We start from the raw sequence: 21,657 nt of genomic DNA on the forward strand, positions 1-21,657 counted from the left end.
TGGATACCTAATGGGAACAAACATTTCATTAYCCATTTCTACTGGAATTTGTATGAAACAAATTTGTAAATAAAAATGAATCAGTCAACTAACATGCATTATCAACAATATTCTTTGATACTGTATCTATTGAAGTTTTTATCACAGTTTTATTGGGTGGGTGGGACACCAGCACTTCTTGTTCAGAGAACATGTTTCTACCACAGACCTTGAAGTAAAGTGCCTTTGGTGAAAATAAACCTATCATTGTTCAGATTTCATTTTCCCCCTGATGCAAGGTGAGAGGGAGTTGAGWCTGTGCATACGGTCTCTGGGGTCTATTTAGCAGAAATAGACGTGGGAAAAAGAGTATTTGTGCCTGTTGGCAGTAAGGGCATAAGATCAAAGCCCTAATAGCGAACCGGACTCTAAGGGACCACCCTGACACAGCATGGTTAGCAGCTGAATAATGGCTGCTGTGGTCAGTAGGTCCATTCTTGCAGAACTGTGCTGTGTGACATTTATCTGCACCTTTACTGCAGTGCTGTAACTTTAGCACTTTAGTACTTGTCATATTTTCCAGATCAATGTAAGATTTGGTTCACTTGTACAGAAACAATGGTTGAACTGAGAAGAGGAGTAATATGGTGACTTTACTTTCCATTAAAGTTGGCATTGATGTTTATAGAAGAAAAAAAAAGCAACCACGGTTTTCATTGGTTTCTTCAGAACCTACGAGGAAACCAATCTTTTTCATGATATGGAAAAGATTGGAGTCTTTGTCTCCAGATGACAATCCAGAATAAAGTCGAAYAGAATGTAATCAGCTGTTGTTTAATTTTTAAGAGGACTTTGTTGCAGACCAAATGTATTTCTTGAAATCGTGGTGTTATCCAAAAACACCTCCTATTAACAATATTGAAGTATTCAAAGCCAAAGAAAAGTGTGTGAGGAGGCAAATACTTTTCTACAGCACTGTAGTTACAGCTGTCACTGACTTCATAATTGGTTTGTAAAACCAGTGTTACTTAAGATCAGTCTAACATTTAGAGATTAGCTTTCATAGGCTTCCTCAGTTTATGCTACTCTAGGTATTCTTGCTGCTGTGCCCATTTTGCAGTTGCTTGTGTGTGTTTGTGGATGTGTATACAGTCATAGGTGGCTCGGTGTGTTTGGATAGCCTGAGGCTAAGGCTGTAGCCTTGACATCCAGGTGAAACTGTTTTCATTTCCCCAGGAACACAGTGACCTCCTCTGAGAACATGTTCCTCCTAAAAGCAATAAATCAATTTCCAACACAATGTGACATTTCTGCTCAGTGTTTRCTGCTCATTTTGAACAAACTCCTTACCATTTTAAACTGATTTCATGTCTGTAATTAATTTCAGTTGCAAGCAAGTCGAGAGAGGTTTTCCTGTCCATCATCTGTTAACAGCGAGGTTCAAAAACTGTTTAAATATTATGAGCAACACAGTTGGAATTAAAATGAACCTCTTGATGATGTGCATGATTCAGCATTGTACCTTTGCTCACTTTGGTTAAATCACAGTAGACATTAACTGCATCTACTCATCATACTAATGTAAAATGCGGTGGCCAATTTTTAAATCTTCATTTTTATTCTACCATTATGCAGCCACAAGAACAAGATGTAGCATCTGAGGGTTAAATGAAGGTCAAGAACGTAGGTCGTTTGCCACTTAAATGGATGGTTCATAAGTTTTGAAATCAGTTTCTGTTTAGAGATTATAAGACAGCAACTTCTTGCCTCCAGTAAATAATTCAGGGTTAAACAGTGAATGGACATGCCTAAAATTTGAGAAAATATCAAATTTATTCCAATGCAACACTGATGCACCCTGATATATCAGCAATATAGCACAATCTCCTAACAAATGTCTTCTCTGTGTAATCAGACTAATCATATAGAATCCAAATTTGGTTTAGTTCTATCCAGTTCATTGCTGTAAAACACGTTCATATACTGTGATTCAAGTCCATTAATTTTCAATCACACAAGTTTAAACATTGCTTTGAACAAAAGTTTTCTTTCAGAGTAATCAGCTTAATCTAACAGTTACCAATTTTTTTTATTTGCCTCAGCTGGTGTTATTTGAATATTTTGTGTGGAAAGCTTTGTACAAGTAAGTTATTCTCATTCTCATCTCTCTTTTCTCAATCTTGTTTTTGGGCAGAATCTCCTGAAACTGAGGCAGCGATGGATTTGGGGTCATCGGAAGTGATGGAGTCTGAGGTTCTGTACGACTGTGTGATCTGCGGACAGAGCGGACCGTCCACCGAGGACCGGCCAACTGGATTAGTGGTTCTACTCCAAGCRTCCTCAGGTGTTAAATTCGGCCAGATTGTCCCTTTGTAGACTCCACCTATGGTGCCTTTTATTCTAAAAATGTTGAAGCAACAGTTAAATCAACATTTAAGGGAAGAATATTTATATTTCTCACCAGCATCGCTGCATTTTACCTAACTTTTCTCCTCCAGTTCTTGGGCACCGACGCAAAAGCAAACAACCCAAGCAGCTACCAACGAGCGACGAGGAGCACATATATCTTGCAGACACATGCGGCGTGGCTCATGATGTCAGGCTCACGCTGATGCAACAGTTCTTCAAAGATGTATGTGGCTCACAGAAACATATATTTTGTTAAAGTTAGGTAAAAATCCGACTTCCAAAAGAGCTTTTATATGTTGCACACCGTCTGGTAAAATTCACGTCAAAAGCATTTTTCTAAATGACATTAGGCAGACTGATTTCTCAGTTCAGGATATTGCAAAATGCATTATCTCATTTCTGATTCTTTTCCACAAATTGATGTCAGAAACTATCCATGCACTTCTCAATTAAAATATATAACATTTTAAATGTTTGAACAAAGCAAATCATCTGGTATGTACAATAGATAAAAAAAACAAAAAACATTTCTGAGGTTGTTCTTTTAATACTGAGGAGTTCAGATCGCCTCTGAGCTGCAGAAGCCTCTGCAGGATGGATATCTATGAATTAGCTCTGACTGATGTGTTTTCTCTTTTGTGAATTCTGCAGAGTTCTTGTTTGCAGTCTGTGTCAATAGGCTGGGATGGAGGAGTCTATGTCCAGACCTGCGGACACACTCTGCATATAGATTGCCATAAGTCCTACATGGAGTCTCTGAGGGTAAGAAAGACTTGACCTTATGAAATTAATGTTCCGCTAACAGAAGCTGGATGCCTGTTTAGGATGGAGATTAACAGCTCATTAACCAAACACCTACGAAACATTTCTTTTTTTGTTTTATATCATAATCTGTATATTATGATACAGTTTATATAATATACAGATTATATAAAAGAATAAACTAAAAGTTTATTCTTTTAGTTTGAAAGAATAAACTTTTCTGTACATTTTTTTTACCTTATGTTTATGTTTAGAACTATATTTGCGGAATCTTTTTTTTTTTTTTTTTTTTTTACTCTTGTGATGTTTTTCTTCAGAATGACCAGGTCCTCCAGGGTTTCTCTGTTGACAAGGGTGAATTTACCTGCCCACTGTGCCGGCAGTTTGCCAATAGTGTCCTCCCGTGCCGCCCTGGGCGTGGCACGGGTTCGAGTGGATGGCACACACCCACGAACAAAGCGACATGCGTTCTGGTGAAGGAGGTGGAGGACCTGCAGGAAAAACTCGGCCTTTTTCCAGTGAGTTTTAAATTAAATTTATGGCGCAATATATATCGGTTTTACAATCAGTATATATAAGCAGATGTTGATGCCATTCGTTAACATATTGGCATTGGTCAGAGTAAAGCTAGACTAATATTAAAAGCTAATGTTTATTTCCATCTTGGCCATATGTTTATGTTTTATAGGGGGTTGGCCATGCGTTTATGTTTGAGTATGTGAATAGAATAGAAATATAATTTATTGTCCCACATATTCAGGTGTAAAAGGTGTAATAACAGAAAAGTGAAAGTGCATGTAGATTCACACAAAGATAAAAAGTATCAAAGTATATAAAAACAAATAAAATTGAAAATATAACTTTATAGTTCTACATTATTTATAATAAGACGGTTATAGCAATTTCTATTGAARTCACTAGTATTTAGTGCTGCAGCATTTAGCTTTACAAACTTTTTTTGTAAGACATTTTTGACTGTAACGGTTTGCTACGTTGTAATATAGCAATCCATAGTTTTGAATTAAAGTAAAACCTTGACCTTTTTTGTCTCCTGCACACATTCTTTTTTCATTAATAAAATTACCCAGATAAAAATATTTGTGTTGTCTTTTAATCTTACATTTTGTAGTCTATTGATGATTTAAACTAATTTAAACTATTTTTTCCTCTTAGACGGAGTCCAACTTGAGTAAAGAAATGGAATTAGTAATCAAAGACATAAAGAACACCACCCAGAAGAAATACATGGACTATGGCAAAAATCCTGGCTCCCCAGATAATGATTTCCTCTTCATGTACTCGGTGGCAAGGTAAGATCACAGCCCTCTAATTGTTTAAAATAGTCGCCATTATTCACAAACGATTCTGTTTTTCATGCGTGAACTGGACTTACAGACACTTGATTCAATTGTACGAAGAGCATGTTTTGGTTTTTGAACTTGGAAAAGTGCACACTTGTGTAGTTTAATGTGACATACTCAGGATCTCTTTCACACCTTTAAGATATAGTTACTAACCTCGTTTCAGTAAGAGCTTTGTTATAAACGGTGTAAAACAATCCCTCCCTTATAGCTCCTTTCGTCAAGCGCACATGTGATTTATTTGATTAGTTTTTGTGATCTAGGAAGATCACGGAGTTGACTGGATWAAAATAAATTGCTTATGTATCATTCCTGATCATTTGTTCCTGATTTGGTTTGATGGGGCATATTGTAGCTCTTGAAAGTTGATCCATAAAGTAACCTTTTAAAAATCCTAGTCATTTCTTTTTTATATCACTACTTGTCTAGATTCCTACTTAAAATAATATTACTGATGTACATCATTTGAGTGTGTGTACTGTGACTTGATCTTATTGGCTGGTCGTTGCATTAAAGGTCATCCTTTAGCAACACTTTACACATTTCATGCGCATTCACGCACCAGTAGCAGATGAATCCAGCAGAATAAAGGCCATCTTTTGTTTTTGTTCTGTTGTAAAAGTTTGGTTTTAGCAAACAATAACCATCCATGCAGACAAAGTTGGCACGGCATTAAAAGGGATCTTTGATTTAAAATATATATTTTGTGCTTATAGCTGATGCATGACTTATGAACATTTGATCTATTTAATTTAAACTTAGTCTGCCATTCAAACGTTACCCAAAGATTTTGGAGAATACTCATTTGGATCAAACAAAAACAAACAAAGACTAAACAGACCCAAAGGGAAATATTCTTGGGGGGTTTTTCTGAGCACTTTTATCTTCTACAAAGACTGGTCACAGGTAAGAGAGATGACTGACTCCCTTTGTAACCTTGGGATCCCCTCAACCAACACCACCTCCCGTTTCCAAAAAACTCAAAAGAAGCCATTTGTGTGGTGTAGCTACTTAGACCTCTTGTCCACCCAACACTGGTACCCTCAGCCCTCTGCCCTAAACAGAATGATCCCCTAAGTGTGTCTGGAAGCMTGTTGGTGCTATGAAGTTCAATGAACGGAGCAAATTGCCCGAGGAGTGGAAAATTCTTCTGTCACACGGGTGCTCTTATCAGTAAGAGCCAGATGGAGCTTCACTGTGGTTGCATTATCTATGTGAAATTGGGTTTTTTTTTCTCCCAGGAAACCCAAGTATTTGCCYCTCCTCCATGGTCTGTAGGAAGAAACGGCCAGAGGTTTGGCAAGACGGACCCAGATCAGTCCCATTTTTAGCAACACCTAAGAACATATCTGCTTTCACCATCTATGTTCTTAGATGTCTTGTTTTTTATTTTTTATCATTTCCAAAACAAAATCCCAATGTGAGGATGACTGTTTGCACATTTAATATTCATGGTTATAAAACTGATAATAGAACAATTTACATAAACTGATTTTGGAAGGGCTTTTATGCTAATAGTGCGTCTCGTGGAAAATCTATTATGCAATGTGAAGGAGTTGTGCTGACAAAGTGCATTAAGTGGCAGAGGGTTTGACTAGGCGGTGTCTTTCCAAGCTTTTTTATAGTAATAGACTGAAAATCAGAGTCTACAGTAACGCACAACTAGTTACGCAAATATATGCACACTCCCTTGTTTGCATTCACTCTGTAGATGTCGTGTACAGGTCACTGGATCAAATCTGAGAATAGTTTTCTATAGGATGAACAAGACTGTTAGCTTTTTAGTTACTGGTCATATTTGTATTTCTGTTTTGTATTTTGATTTTCACTAATCTAAAAACGATACTACAATTGTAGCGTCTGACCAACTGATCACAAACTGGGGTTCTGTCGACCATGAAGTTCCGTAATCCCCAATCTGTGTGTGTCTCTAATTATCACAGAGGCACATTTAAGGCGTGATGCAGTTTTTAGACGACTCTCCATAATCCCTGCAAAACTTCAGTTTTCCTTACGTATGTTTCACCTACAGAGTAAGCTAGGGAGTTTCAGAAATCTACTGTATTTTCTGCATTATAAGGTGCACCGGATTATAAATTGCACCTTCAATGAATGACTTATTTTAAAACTTTTTTCATATATAAGGCGCATAGAATAGAYGCTACAGTAGAGGCTGGAGTTACGTTATGCATCCATTAGATGGAGCTGCACTAAAGTGAATGTCAACAAAACAGTCTGACTCCGGTTAGCGTGGAGAGCCCTCTGCGACTGGGCCGGACGATGATCACCCTTCTCCGTTCGCGGACAGCATGTTCGTGGAGAACGTGGTGCTAAATGACCTGCAGACGACCTGATTATCAGGTCGGTAGGTAGATACTCAAACTTTATTAACAAACCAGCGTTCTGACAACTATCCCAGCATGCACCGCGCGCTTCTTCTTCTACGGGCGAAAATGAAGTCGGTGGCTGCTTATCGTAGTTGCTAGACCTGCTGTGGCTCAATATTGGTTCATATATAAGGCGTACCGGATTATAAGGCGCACTGTCGGCTTTTGAGGAAATTGAAGGTTTTTAGGAGCGACTTATAGTGCGGAAAATACGGTAAGTACAGCAATACTGGGTGGAGAATGTTGCTAATTGAGTGGCTTCATAGATAAACTGTTGTTAATTCCCCACAAAGTCCAGTGGAAAACCATTGATGTGAATGTGCTGCTAATTGAATTTGTATTGATTTTCACTTGTGCAAAGCTCATTTATTATTAAACGTTTCATTGGTAACAGTTTAAAAGGAATAACTTCAGTTATTTTACAAGACTTATGACTTTACTAAAAGCTGTGATGACGCAGTCATGAGCATATTCTGGTGATCACTTTTGCACCAGCTGACCTGCTTACCAATCAGTTGGTTGCTTATGTTTCTGACCCTCAGGACAAACCTGGAGCTGGAGCTTGTGCATCGGGGAGGAAACCTGTGCTCTGGAGGAGCCAGCGCTGCTGCCAAGCGCTCATGTCTAAGTGAGTAGTTGCTGGTTCGATTTCTTATATTTTATTGGTGAACAATCGCTGCATGCCAAGAGAAGATACTGGCCTGATTTATAATGACAAAGTAACTTAACTAGGCATTCGAGTCGGAAAGGACCACCTCTCTTTCTGCAGTCAGGTTTCATTAAATTGTGTTTTAAAGAGCATATGAGTTTTTAACAATCTTTAGTTTGTTTTTTATTTTGTAAAAGCTTATGTCTTTTAAACTGTGTTATTTGCAGTTCAGCACATTGTTCAGTACTACAGCTCGACCGTTGGGGGGGGGGGGGAAACAAGTTAATTAATGGTAAAAAAAAAAATTATGGATTCTGCTCTGAGTGAACTATTTGGAAAACTGTGTTATTTGCAGTTCAGTACATTGTTCAGTACTAAGCTCAACTGTTGAGGGGGAAAAAAAACGTATAACTTATAGTGTTTTTTTTTTTTTTACAGTTTGCAAGGTCATTAACTAAGATATGATGAGATCTGAATTAGAAAGGAAAACCTGAATATTTGTATTTCTTCTCAACTACAAAACGTAGATTAAAAATTGCCATTCAGAGAAGTTAAATTTCATCGATGAATAGAGTGAGAAATCCTGGAGAGATGGATGTGTGATTTTGTTGGGTTTCACTTCCCGTTTTCTAGTTATTTAATTGTTCTGTCAGAGTTGCAGCTGCTCCAGTGAAACGCCCCGTCATCCCCGAGTGCCTGGAGAGATTTCTCCCCTTAAGGGTTGCCATTTTTGAGCTACATTAACCGTGTAGCCACACTGACAGCCAAATTTACTCATTTGCAGTACATTAGTGTTCATTCTTCTTGGGGAAATGGATTTAAAGGAAAAAGGCAGACGTTCACTAACTGTGAGAGCCCATGGGGCTCTTAAGCCTGCTTCCCTATAGGTCCCTCATGTGTTCAGCTGATGAGGTTACAATTGACTGTAGGAACAAGCTCTCTTTTCAATTCCCTGGGCACCTGCTAAATCAAATGTAGAGAGTCTAGCTTTTAAGCAGCTTTGCTCTTTTAGCTGAAAAAATTGAACTCTGCTACTTTAAAGGCATTTTAAAGGATAATGATGCTGACCTTCCCTGTTCCAACTCAATGCCACTTCCAGTCCAATATGCAGGACTGGAAGCGGCATTAGTGTTATTAGTGGTTTGTGGGTTTTTTAGTCTGTAAACCAATATTTAATTACATGACCTGAGACAACTAGGGCATCATCTTAGAAAAAAGTAATTGTGCACCAAACCCCAATTGGTCCTGGGATGTGGATCTATTGATACTAGTAACTATCTGCATTCATTTCAGAGTCGTTGTTGATCTGTGTGTAAGTGATTGTAATTTCAAAGGACCAATCAGACCCCGGTGTTTCGCGCCGTGGACATGTAGTAGTGTCCTTCTTGTCTCACTCAAGTTGCTGTTTTTGTGGTTCACAACACTCACCGTAACTTTTTCTCCAGAATGCATTGACCCATAATGCACTGGTCACACTAACCACCATGTTGAAACACGCTGCGTGACAGAAAACAAAATGATTCACAGATTTTTTTTACCAGAAAAAACTGATTTTTTCTGGTAAAAAAAAAAAGGTGGAAGAAAAACATGATTTTCTTCCACCTTACTATAATTGGGTTGTTCTGTCATGTAAAAATCAAAATCAAAGACATTTAACTGGTTGTAAGGGGACAAAATATGGAACATTTCAGGAGATATGAACACTTGAACAAGGCACTGTTGTAACAGTGGTCGTGCCAAGTTATCTAATCACTGGTGATGTTTTGCTCAACTTGTTGCAATCGAAAAGCTTTTGTTTTGTTTTGTTTAGGAACCTATAAAGCACGGTGATGATAAGGTTTATTTAAATTTGTTCTTGTTTTCCACCAACTATGTGTCTCAAAGGAAAGTACTTTTAGTTATTTCTATTTGGTGGTCGAAATTGTTTTCACTTGACTCTGCTTCCTCTTGACAAAGAGATGGAAAAAATTGGAGCCATAAAACTTGGAACAAGCATATACTTAATGCATATATTTTGAGGAGCCTAGTTAATTATAGCCAGGATTTTATTCTCTCTCCTGTTTTTAAGATCTTCCCTCCTCCCTGTAGCTGCCTCTCTCTGGTTTGTTGCTGGCTGGAGGAGAACGATGGCAGAGAGGGGAAACAATCTGCAGGAAAGACAAATGGGATGCCGTCAGAATCTGACACCTTGATTTCTCTTTGCCGTGTCTCTTTTTACCTGCGGAGGGCAGTGTTGCTCCAAGAATTGAAAACTGGCTCGCAGGAAAATTACAGTGTCGATTATTTGAAGCCATTTTGCTGCATTACTGCCTCAGAAATCATTGTAAAGCCAAATAAACGAGAGCGAATGCTTTTTGTTACCGCTCTCGTCCTGAGAGCAGCCGCATTTATAAATCGTCCATCTCTGTTGTTAGGCAGATTTGAATGAATTTAGATTTTTCACCTTGCATAATAAACATGTTACACATATTATTACATTAAAGTAACGCCTGGACATGGTAATTAATTGAGGTAGTGACTAAACATGGTTTTGTGTGTGCACCGATGGTCTGTCTTCATGTTCCATTAGTTTCACAAAGAACAGGTGTAAAAGAGACTCTCTAGACTGTCGGACCTGGCCATGAGTCCATCTGGGCTGGCCCCGTTTCATCTGAGCCAAACATTAGCCTGCCGTCTCTCATAGGGCTCTCATAAGTCCTTCAGCATTGCTTGCTGCTGTGATAAAACAAGCTGCGATCAACACGATTGCATTCTCATGCGAGCGATTTGTGAGACAACAACAAGATGTTTTGTCGTTTCTTCTTTCAGATCAGCTGTTCCACGTGTTGGCCATGCACATGAGACTCTACAGCATCGATTCAGCGTACAACCCGTGGACGAAGCTGACGCAGATTGTACAACACAAGGACGCAGAGTGAGTAACGTTCGTCCTCATATACTCTTCCTAAAAGGAAATCTGTTATTCTGTTGATGCATTGCAACTTTTCCATCCTCTGGTGTCTTTCTCACCATTTTCTCTAGCATAAAAACACACTGGATCTAAAAGCAGAAAAAAGAGGTGTGGGGAGGGAGGGGGGGGACTGTGGCTGGTTACCATAGATACCAGTAATTGCTGCATCTGGCAAATTACCGGGCACTCCACGCAGAGCCAAACGACCCTGTCAAATTGAGTGTACAGGGAGCAGCGGTGAAACACCAGCACCCAGCTGTCTCCTGCCCTTTAAAGGGATTAGTATTTATTTAGCAAAATACAAAAAGGTACAAATACATAGGTTGGATTTTTTTTTATGTTTGGTAAAACAACCAGACAAAAAAAATAAGGAAATGTTAGGAAATTTAAAAAGAATATCAATTTGGATTCCATAATTGATGATTTGAAAGAATTGGAGCTGCATTATGTTGGAGAAACATTCAACTGCAATTTGTCATTGAATATTGCAGTGAAAATGTCACGTGGTTCAGCTAACTCCCTTTTAGCTTAAGAATCTCAGTTGCCAAAGTTTGTCCTCACAACCAAACATAATGTTAAAAATATAGCATTTAAATATAGCAGCCCACCAAATATTGCATCCAAGCAGTGCCTTACATTGCACAAATTGATACTGTGACTCAGCATATTGTTTAGCTCTGGAAAACATGGTTTACTGCACCTGAAAAAGAAGCTCAAATAGCCTCTCTTCCTCTGTTAATGTTCTGTTAGACATGCTTTCACACCTGCAAACACGTCAAAGTGCTTGCAGCCTCGGTATTCTCTTTGGACCTATTTGCTGTTTAAAAATACTCTTGTTAGAGCTTCATAAGGGAGCAGTGTCATTCACACCCTGAGGCTGTCGACCTAATGTAGTCTAGTTATATGGGACGGAGAGACGTTTCCACGTCGATGCCAAACATCCCTCTTGCCATTTTCTTTACGAGAGAATCTTAAAAAGGAAATGTTTGAGTGTGCGGCTGCAGATAATGGCTGAAAGCTCGGTCCTCTAAGGTTTTGCTTCCAGTGCACTGAAGAATTAAGTGTTGAGTGGTTTGGAAATGGAAGGTTTTATTCTTTAAGTGCAGTTCCTCTTGTTCTAAACCCCCGAAGCAGCCTTTCAAGGGTAGAGTGGAGACCGGGCCATGCACCGAACAAAAGACATGTAAATTGGAATGGCACAAAATAAGAATATGTTACCCAGAATGCATTAAGGATTTCAATCAGGGGATGCAAGAGAAGGGTTCTTTTGAAGCTACGTCTTTGTTGAACAAATTAAAAATGGAAAACCACAGCAGAAGCTTTTCCTCTCAGATGGTCTAAAGCCACTTTTAGATGTGCTTTATGCAGCATTGCGGTGTTTACCTTCATGTTGAACTTGCTTATCGCCAATAGATACGCAGCAGTTGACATTTGCAACGGTGAAGAAAAACATAAAATTAAATAAAATTCAGCACAATCGACTTGATTTGTCAGCTCAACAAGACAGATGTTTGCTCCTGCAGATGGGTCTTGTTGGCATCAGGTCACACTTTTTCAGTCACAAACGTCGCAGATGCAGTCAGATGAACAAAGAGATGGGGGAAAAAAAGTGTTTTAGTTTTTTTATATTAATTAGGAGAGAACCTAGTTTCCTCCGTCTCATTCTCTGTGACACAACTGAGATAGAGATTCCTTCTTACATTACAGTCAGATTTTCTTTAGGGTGAATTTATTTGAGTTCTGTTTGTTGAACTCTCCATGCAAAACATTTGTTAGAACATTCAAAAATCTCAAGATTTCAACAAGATGATTTGTATCTTTTTAGACTATTGAGCTAAAAAGAAACAAAATTGTAAATGGTATGATCGTACAATTAATTTGCCTTTTTTCTGATATTGTGACGTATGCCACTGACTTTAGCCTTACCTTGCTTGTCTTGTTTTTGTTTTTTTTAATTGATCGTTGTTAGTGATTTTACCAAATGTGTGAAACAAATAAGCAGAGAATAAACTCAACCTCTCACATGAACTAGTATTATTAGTTAGGTTTTTTTTTTTTTTAGCAAAAAAAAAAAAGAAAAAAAGGCTGTTACACAAGGCTGTGTATCTGAATGGTCTCGGATACACAGCCTTCAGATACACAACATTTTCTTCATGTGCTTAATAGTTTTTGACTTGCTTTTTTTTTCAGGGTTTCACATTACCACAACTGTTTGACATTTCACTGAGTTACACGCAGGACCGTTTGAGTAATGAAAAAGCTCCTTGGTGTGTTTTTGCAGTGGCTTTGATGAGGAGAGACCTGAGGTCCCCATGCTGTTTCGAGATGTCCCATCCCTCCTCATCATCTTTGTGCTAACTATGCCGCAGCCTCTGCGTAAAGGTAAGGCTTCTCCCCCAGCATCAGAAAATCACAGGGGTACAGACCTTCTTGTAGCTGTAACACAAGGACGCCCTGCATTATTATTTGAGGCTGAACGCTTGAAAGAAGCATTTTCAACATGAGTATTTTTGTCTGTACTCATGTTGCTGTTTTGGCTGTGAGGATCATGAAGAACTCACCCTCCCTCATATCTCCCTCGTTCTTTACTTTATTCATTCCCTGTGAAAATGAAGTAAATTCTTTAAAGAACTGATTGGAAGATAAATTTGTTGGTGAACTGTAGAACGTGCTCTACATTTAGTTGTAAATACAAGTCTAGGTTCTTTATCTGTAAAACTTTTAAACAAAGTATTTTTTTTTTCATTTTTCCATTCCGTTGCTTTAGTCTGGCTGAGTTTTCTGCTAATTATTGAGTGTGTTGTCCACTGCAGCTTTCCGTGTCAGACGTGATATCCCTACAACCCTCCAACTCGCACTTTTAAATCCAGAAACCTTACTAGCTCATCCTGCTGGTGTCTCTTTCTGACCTCGTTTAGAGCACTTTACCTGCGTGATCAAGATGCTGTACAACCTGCAGTTCACTCAGGCTTTAGCTGCACTGTCAACCAAGCTGAGCTCAGAAGAAAGGCAAGCCTGGGTCAAATCAGGAGCACTTAAGAAGGTAAATGTTAAACCACACGGCCTTGATCTGAGAGGCCACGTGCTTATTATAGGTTGTTTTATTTTCCAGTAGCTATGTGATGTTTCATTTTCATATCTTGGTAAAAACAGTTAACTTAGAAAAAAAATGTAAGTAATTTGTTTATCTTGCTGAGATGTATTAGTTTTGTCACTCCCCTTTTATTCCTCTTAAACTGCACAGAAATGCTGAGAATGCATCAGTCACAGACAGTGATGTTTCTCACTCAGAACAGTACATAACAAAAAAATAAAAATATCACTGAATAAATTGAACTCCTATTTAAAGCAGCCCACACCTAACTAATGCAACAATACCTGGAAATAATGCAGCAGGCTGAACATGAACATGCTCATTTTTAGTCAGCAGTATGCAAATGCAGGTTTCTAGTTTTACAGCAGTAGTGGGAAATAAATGGTGTGGCTTTAGCTTGCCCTAGGTCATAAAATACAGCACTTATGGCAAGCTGTATTGTATTCATTTTAAATTCTCAATATCAGACAATATTCATTGCTGTAACAATATCCACTTAAAGAACAGAGTTGAAGGTCTTTAACATCTTTGCATCTGTTTCTGTTTGGGGTTTTTTGTGAAGTGTCTTTTGTTTGTCGTAAATTGGCACAATATAATTAATATCTATACAAAACAGTGTGCAACAATATCACTGGAGTTGTTCAGTGATTAAGCTAATTGGCTGGAGAACTTTTCATTTGAGGGATTTCTATCTTTAAGCATAGTAATTTTCCATTGTACTTTAATTGTGATCGCTACTCACTGTTGACACGGCTTTGAAACGGCATAAAATATCCATATTGAGTTGAGTGCGACTGCCATGAAAGTGAACGGGAAAGCACAGTGAAGACAGATCAGAGGCTCGAAACAAACGAAGGAAAGCTTTAGACTCGAAAATCCCCACCTATAAATCTGCGACGAATGACAGCAGACGAGATAAGACTTCTGTTTTATATTCTACCACCTTCAGCTTGATGAATGCGTTCAGCTTTTCCTCTGTATAAAACAGCAGCCAGATCAGCAGAACACACATTCAGTAATGTCTCTTCCTGCTAATCAGACATTACGCTGCACTAGTCAGTATGTTCTGTAGGGCCAGCACGTCTTATATTGGAGAGACCTTTGAATGCTAAAGTAAATCGTTGTGTTTGGATAATATAAAAAATGCGTAAATAAGTTTTTTTGGTTTTTTTTAATATTCATAAAGTCTGTCCATCCAGCAAGTTAAATTGTGTGTCAGAAGTGAAATCTTTCGCTTCTGTAAGTTTGCTCATACATTCGTTCCAGGATTTTAATATTAATATTTAGGAGTTGAATGATTAAACTCATAATTATGCTTAATTTCTTTTAACCTGGGTTTGTTTTCATGCTAGTTTGTTAAAAGGAGTCTGCTACGTTCTGGCCTAGCTTCGTTTGCAAGATGGGTGGGGCATTCATCGTCTTATGTGTAAAATTTTGAATCGTGTAGCATGCTTTTGTTTTCAGCCCCCTTTTAATGTGATACCCCTAAATAAAAACCCATTGAAAGAAGTCACCTCCACAGGTCACTTAGTCGTACATAATTTCCCAAATAATTATACGCAGTATATACCTACATAAATACATTTACACAATAGTTTTTTTTTTCTTTTCACTGCTTGCTTTTACTGTAATAGATTTATTTAGTTTTTACTCTTATTCCCATTTGTGATCTAAAGGTTTCTGGTTGAATTCTATACCTGGGAAAATGGTTCACACATAATTTACACATGTGAAATTTAAAAACTTATATATTTAGAGGATCAGAATCAAGTTTCTTTGATGCTACTCTAGGCTCGAGGCTTGTTATGTTAAATTATTCATTCTCTAGTTCTCAGATTTTTCTGTATTTCATCATCATGTTCAGCTCAACAAACACGTTTCATTATTTCTTAAATGCGCACCAGACTTTACCTTTCTCTGTTTCTAATCACAGGGAGCAGATGCTATATGGCTACCTGACATGTAGTTTATAGGAATCATTTCAAGTTGTTTTTTTTTTAGGCGATAGCTTTTGTCTGTAGTATTATTTTAGGGTAGAGTTGACTTAAATATTTAATCTTGTCCGTGTTTGTTTGCTGTCAACATCATGATGGTAAAATCCTCCATTTTCTGCCACAGAATGCTCCGAATCCAGAGAAGTCATTCGAAGCTCTGCTCAACCACGTCATCACCGAACTTTCAAAGGACAAGAGTGTTTACAAAGTGAACAGTGAAGAAACGTCTATGGTGAGCCTTCGTTTAAGCTTTACTACCATGAAGATCACACACCGTCTCCTTTTCATTTCTTCTTTTACTATTAATCGACCATCACCCTCATAAAAAGTGATCTAATATCTCTGCTAATCTCCAGGAGTTGTTTTATATCACATTGTTATCAGCGAGCTGTTGCCTGGGTATTGATCAGTTGTTTCTGTTTTTTGTTTTTTGTTTTCCTCTCCAGCTGAGCTCCAGTGTGTGGTCGCCACAGTCCATCGAGTTCAGCCTCCAGCAGTTCTGTCTGCCCTTCCTTCGCCTCTCCTGCCTTCTGCAGCACCACCTTTATGGAGACAACCTGACTGGCTGCACGGTACGTTTTTCTGCTCGCTGAGATTAAAACTTTTTTTATTTTTTTGCCTAATTTTTTACAGCCTTTTTTTTTGCTCACTTGTYGTTTTCCTGTCTCCCTCAGGAGGAAGAGGAGTTCTCGTCTTTGGCTGTGTGTTTAGGGCTGCTGTCGTCAGCTCCTCAGCCTCCCAGCGCCGTACACAGTGCCTCATGTCTGGAGTGGCCCTTTAGCGCCTTTGACCTGGTGACGCAGTGGTGCGATGAGGTCACAGGGCGATCTCTGATGCATCCTGAGCAGTCACTAGTATGTCCATTTTAGTCAACGTACCAACTTTGGTAAAAAAAGAAAAAAATAATAATCTGAAGCATTCGGGGGTTTTCTGAGATTCGCGTTTGAGATTTTGAATGAGCTAAAGCAAACCCTTGTGAGTTGTCAGTGATTACATTTCTGCAGGTGTCTCGTTTTTAATAACATAAATTCAGTTGTCCTTTTTTTGTTTTTTGGCTCTAGTGAACTTTATTCATTAGTATTGCAAGACAGAAGGGCAGAAAGACTGTAAGACCTTTGTTGTCGTCCTTCTCCCGTGCAGAGCTTTCTGGTCCAAGAACCTCAGTGGGCAGCGCCTCGCCTTCTTCAGCTACCAGACAACTACAACATCATCTTCCAGTACTATCACAGAAAGGCCTGCACTGTCTGCAAAAAGGTGCCAAAAGACCCTGCGCTCTGCCTCGTTTGCGGCTCTTTCGTCTGTCTCAAAGGCGTCTGCTGTAAACAGCAGGGTACCTGTGAATGTGTTTTGGTAAGTTTATGACAATAGTTTTGATTTTTCTTTTCTTTTTTTTACTTAAAAATAATGTTTTAGTATCCCAAAGAAATAGAATTTTGTTTTGAAATGTAGGAAAAACAATCCTTTTAAAGTGCTGACTGTATCATTGCAGCACTCCCAGCATTGTGGCGCAGCTACAGGCATCTTTCTACTGATAAACGCCTCAGTCATCATCATCATCCGYGGACATCGTTTCTGTCTGTGGGGCTCCGTTTACCTTGACGCTCATGGGGAAGAAGATCGAGATTTACGGTATGATGCATGTTTAAAYGCTTTAAAACTCTTTTAAAAAAGCTTTTCAGGCTGTTAGTGGCTCATTTGGGTTAGTTTATGTACGTTGTTGGGAACAAATAAAAGGATCATTCATTTTAGAAAATTAAAAGTGAACTTATGTTAAGTTTTGTGGTTAAACTAAATAAACAAGGTTATTAAAGCATGAAAAAATATTATGATGTTAATTAAAAAGATTATTACTCGTTTTTTTTGTAAGTCTGAAAATGATGAAGAAAATATATATTAAAGAATGAACAATATYAACACTGCTTCTAGAATACAGAGCTAAATAACTTTTGATCACACTATTCTGTTTTATTTTTTATCTTTTTAAGCATAAAAGAAACAATACATATGCCCTTCTACATTTAACTGGAATGGAATTTTTCTCCAGCAACTAAATATTGGCTTAAAACCAGTCTGACATTATCAAGAGTACAAAGATCTGTGAAGTTGTGAAGTGAAGGGTTTTGGTGATGATTTGGAGTTTTTTCACCTTAAATGTGAGAAAACAGGAAACTTGGACAGGGGATAATCATTTCCTCACATGGCCACTTTGGGTCCTTTCGGCTCTTGAACCAACTGCCTGAAAAGCTGAAACGTGCAGAAATGTTAAAGTAATGACTGAAAACCTTACCGTTTGCTGCAGCTTACCAATAAAGATCATATATAAAACATAGTTACTCAAATTAACCAGCCCGTCCGATTGCTTTTAATACGCATTTCTTATTTTTCATGTTTGTTTTTTTTCTGTTCCTTTGTTTTGCTTTAAAGTACTTTAAAATACTCTTTGAATGAGTGGTTCAGCATATGCAAACATTTCTTGACCTACTGCCTTTGTTTCCTTTAGCCGTGGCAAACCTCTGTTCCTGTGTGAAGAGAGGTATCGAGTGCTGGAGCAACAGTGGGTTTCCCACACCTTCGATCACATCAATAAACGCTGGGGGCCACACTATAATGGACTCTAAGATCTTCCAAAGTCCTCTTACAAACACATACAAACCCAAGATAGAGATGTTTTTTATTATTATTATTATTATTATTATTATCATTGTTATTATGATTTCCTGGCTTGTGTCTGCCTTGATTAAAATATTTGGAAAATCCTTAATATGATAAAAAACAAACATCCAGTAAGGTTATCGCTGCCACAGCTTTCAGTTTATGTGAAGTTTGGTGTACAGTCATGCCTAAAAGACTAACACGTGTGTGTGCGTGCGTGCGCGTGTGGGGGTGTGTGTGTGTGTGTGTGTGTGTGCTCAAGTGATCTATTGTGTGGTTTTCAACAGGAAAAAAAAAAATCTGAATCTGAGCTCAAAGTAGTGGGAATAAGTTTACCCAGGTTATCTCGAGCAGGCTTTAAAAGTCTGTCCTGTTTGGGTTTGAAACGTCACAGATCAGGCAGATGTGGATTTAGAAAACATAATATCAGGGTTGCTGAACGTCCCTAACAGAGTTGATATGTTTTTTGCACCATTTACGATGAAGAAAAAAACATATCCCTTATATTTATCGCGGCGCCCGCTGCTGTTCAGCCATGGATTTTCTGAGCTCCCTAATGAGTGAAAACGTTTTCTGCAGGCTGCACTTGTCGTCTGCTCACGTGCGATGGTAGGCAAGACCAAGTCCACTCATCAATACACCAAGAGTTTTCTTTTGCGAACAAGAAAGGAATCTTTCTGGGTCTAGTTGCAATCCATCCTCAGGAATTATTATGTTTCCTTTTTTGTTGTCTTTGCTGTTTAAAATACGTTTTAGATATTTAAATAAATGCTGCTGCTCATTGTTCAACTAATGTTAACTTTTGTGAAGATTTTTTTTTTTCTTTTCGTAAGGTTGTGCTTTGAGTTTACAGTTAGTGGCTGGGAATGTGGATTCAAACTCACTTTAGAGTTTAAGGAGGTATGCGGTCGCCACATTGCACCCACTCCATGTGACATTAACCTGCCTTTTTTTTTTAGAGTTTTTCTTTTTTTTTTTTGTTTGGATGTAAAAGGAAAAAAAAAAAACTCAAACGAGTCCAGCTTCATAAATATCACCGCACAGGCACCGAGTCCTGCTGCGTCACGTCTGAATAAAAATATCAAACTTTGAAGGAGTTTCCTCTCAACCTCTTGAATCTCGGCTAAGCGGAAGTTTGCTTGCCGAGAAGCCAGAACTCCTAATTGATCTTCCTGTGCTGTTGGAAAGGCTTTTCTCCCTTTATGCATTTTAATCAAGTTCATATCTTCAGTACAGAGCAATTTATTATGACTATCTCTTACTCGTGCATCATCTAGCTGTGATTTGTAGTTGCTTTTTGACGTTGGAGGATCGTCGGAGTTGGTGTCCATTATAACACTGTGCATGGCATCCTTTAAGCAACCATTGTTTGTCTGAGCTACCCAGTTTTCTGACTATCACCTTGCTTTCTAGAAGGGTGGAAATTTGGCTCAGTCACGCCTGCGAAGCTTCGGTTTACGGCCGTCTGGGATGCTGGGCCACGTTGTGCTGCGATGTGGGGGGAAAAAAAGAGCACACATGGGAACTTCCTTCTGAATTTCTGCATGCTGATTTTTCTCCTCCTCCCTTCCCCCCAGGTTTCATTTCTTTCCTTTATTTTCGCTGTACCCACTTTGTAAATGACCGCAACCAAATAGCCAATGAGTAACGGGTGTAAAGTTGTAACTGAAAGCTTCTGTGTGTTTTCCTGTGTGAATGAAGAGGAATACAGTACATTACTGTAGGTGCTGACTCAAACTTTCTGAGTTTGACCAGGAAGTATGACTTGGGACATTTATTGCAAAATGTAACATATGTGAATAAAATATAAGCACACATTGACTTGGTTTCCTTTGTTGTTTTTTTATTATTGTCATATACTGCAGCACAATTAAGAAACACAAATATTTCACCTAGTTATTTTTATACCAATTTAATCAAAGTAATATTATAAAGTCAACATCAGTACTGAGAAGAAACTCCATTAAACTTAAATTTGCCTAAAAATGGATGTTATTGATTTTGGACTTTTAATGCTTTGAATGCATTTACTGTAGAAAATATATCTAATTACTTTTTAAATCAGGTCTCAATTTATTATAGACTCTCTCTATTGGCTCAAAATCAACACATTGGCCTGAAAAACTATTATCTACTGAGTATTAAAGCATTTTCAGACTTTTTCCATGTAGAAATCTAAAAATTGTGTTTGTATTCAGCCCCATTATCTTGATATCCTTAAAAAATGAATTTGAAAAGAGCCATTGTTGGAAAGCAGGCCATAAAAGTGCTTGTTTACAGTTTACCAGAGGACACCGCAAACATGCCAGAAGGTTCTCTGGTCAGATGAAACCAAAATCAAACTTTTGTAAAGCATGCAGAAAGCTGTGCGTGTGTGTGTGTGTGTGTGCTTTTCTCCAGCAGGAAAAGGGAAGCTGGCCAGAGTTGGAGAGATGAATGAAGCTAAATGCAGGACAATCATGGAAGAAAGTCTTTTGGAAGCGGCCCAACAGGACTTGGGCAGATTAAATTGGCGTTCAAGTTGAGTGTAAACAAACTGATAAACTAGATATATAAGGTACAAAAAGCTTTTTTTTTGCGCTTGACTAACACTTGACTGGCTGTTTTAATTGTGTTGCTGTCATGAACTTAATKTAAAACATGTGACCTCTAGGCAGTTCAGTTCACAGGAGCTGAAATCTGGACATCAACGTTACATCAGAAGAAAGTTCAGTCTGGGCTGAAAAATGTAACTTCTATGCAGTGAAAAGCTGGCATGTTAAATAACCAGATGGTTGACAAAATTTCGTTTTAACGCCTAAAAACAAAAATCTGTGTAWTTGCTCTTGATTTGGTGCTGCTGAAAGTAAAGGAGTTCGAGTTGTCAGTAATCCATGCGAGGGAGTATTTGCAGCATAATTGGTTTGGAGTCCGAAAACAAGGGAGGCTCTGTGGATAATGACTATCCGCAGTACAAAGCCACTTTTCTCTTCCAATTAGGCAACAAGAAGGAAAAAAAAAAAATCTGTGTTTAGCCACAGTTGAAACCCTCAGAGTTTCTGCAACCGTGTTCAGACGTAGAGATGTTGGTGTCACAAGCGGTCCTCCGACAAGCTTCCTTGGACATTCCKCCCRTCGCTTCCTGTGCAGGTAGGCTCAGACTTACCGCAGCATGAATAGACGGTTGAAGGCTGTATAAAGTGACAGTGGTGATGCAGTTAACCACTTCCGGTCTGCGGGACAACATGCTCGGGTATCTGGAAAGTTAATAATTGAAAGCCATTACCAAGTAGGCAGAAAATCTCTTTCTATTTATTCCTACAGAGGTGAGCTGTGTGGGAAGCCTTTAAACATAAGAGTTAAACATCCATGGGGGTTTATATTAAACTTGACCCAGATATCGGGAGGTGAATGCAGAGGTCCTGCTGTGACTGACAGCCT

The 21,657-nt window shown here is 38.5% G+C and overlaps 1 protein-coding gene across 2 annotated transcripts in view; it reads left to right on the forward strand.

Moving 5' to 3' along the window:
- Positions 1–20,058, forward strand: part of ubr3 (ubiquitin protein ligase E3 component n-recognin 3) — a 40,331-nt gene extending 20,273 nt beyond the window's left edge. For both annotated transcript variants that reach the window (XM_008399679.2, XM_008399687.2), the window contains 15 exons: positions 2,174–2,323; positions 2,478–2,611; positions 3,040–3,150; positions 3,468–3,668; positions 4,324–4,460; positions 7,441–7,526; positions 10,356–10,461; positions 12,779–12,879; positions 13,416–13,540; positions 15,710–15,817; positions 16,032–16,157; positions 16,260–16,439; positions 16,726–16,935; positions 17,075–17,214; positions 18,086–20,058. In XM_008399679.2, coding sequence (XP_008397901.1) covers positions 2,174–2,323; positions 2,478–2,611; positions 3,040–3,150; positions 3,468–3,668; positions 4,324–4,460; positions 7,441–7,526; positions 10,356–10,461; positions 12,779–12,879; positions 13,416–13,540; positions 15,710–15,817; positions 16,032–16,157; positions 16,260–16,439; positions 16,726–16,935; positions 17,075–17,214; positions 18,086–18,203 — 2,033 coding nt within the window. In that variant the 3' untranslated portion in view covers positions 18,204–20,058. The remainder of the gene's footprint in view (positions 1–2,173; positions 2,324–2,477; positions 2,612–3,039; positions 3,151–3,467; positions 3,669–4,323; positions 4,461–7,440; positions 7,527–10,355; positions 10,462–12,778; positions 12,880–13,415; positions 13,541–15,709; positions 15,818–16,031; positions 16,158–16,259; positions 16,440–16,725; positions 16,936–17,074; positions 17,215–18,085) is intronic.
- Positions 20,059–21,657: the final 1,599 nt, after the last annotated feature.

The sequence above is a fragment of the Poecilia reticulata genome, linkage group LG2 (assembly GCF_000633615.1).
Source record: "Poecilia reticulata strain Guanapo linkage group LG2, Guppy_female_1.0+MT, whole genome shotgun sequence".
NCBI lineage: Eukaryota > Metazoa > Chordata > Actinopteri > Cyprinodontiformes > Poeciliidae > Poecilia > Poecilia reticulata.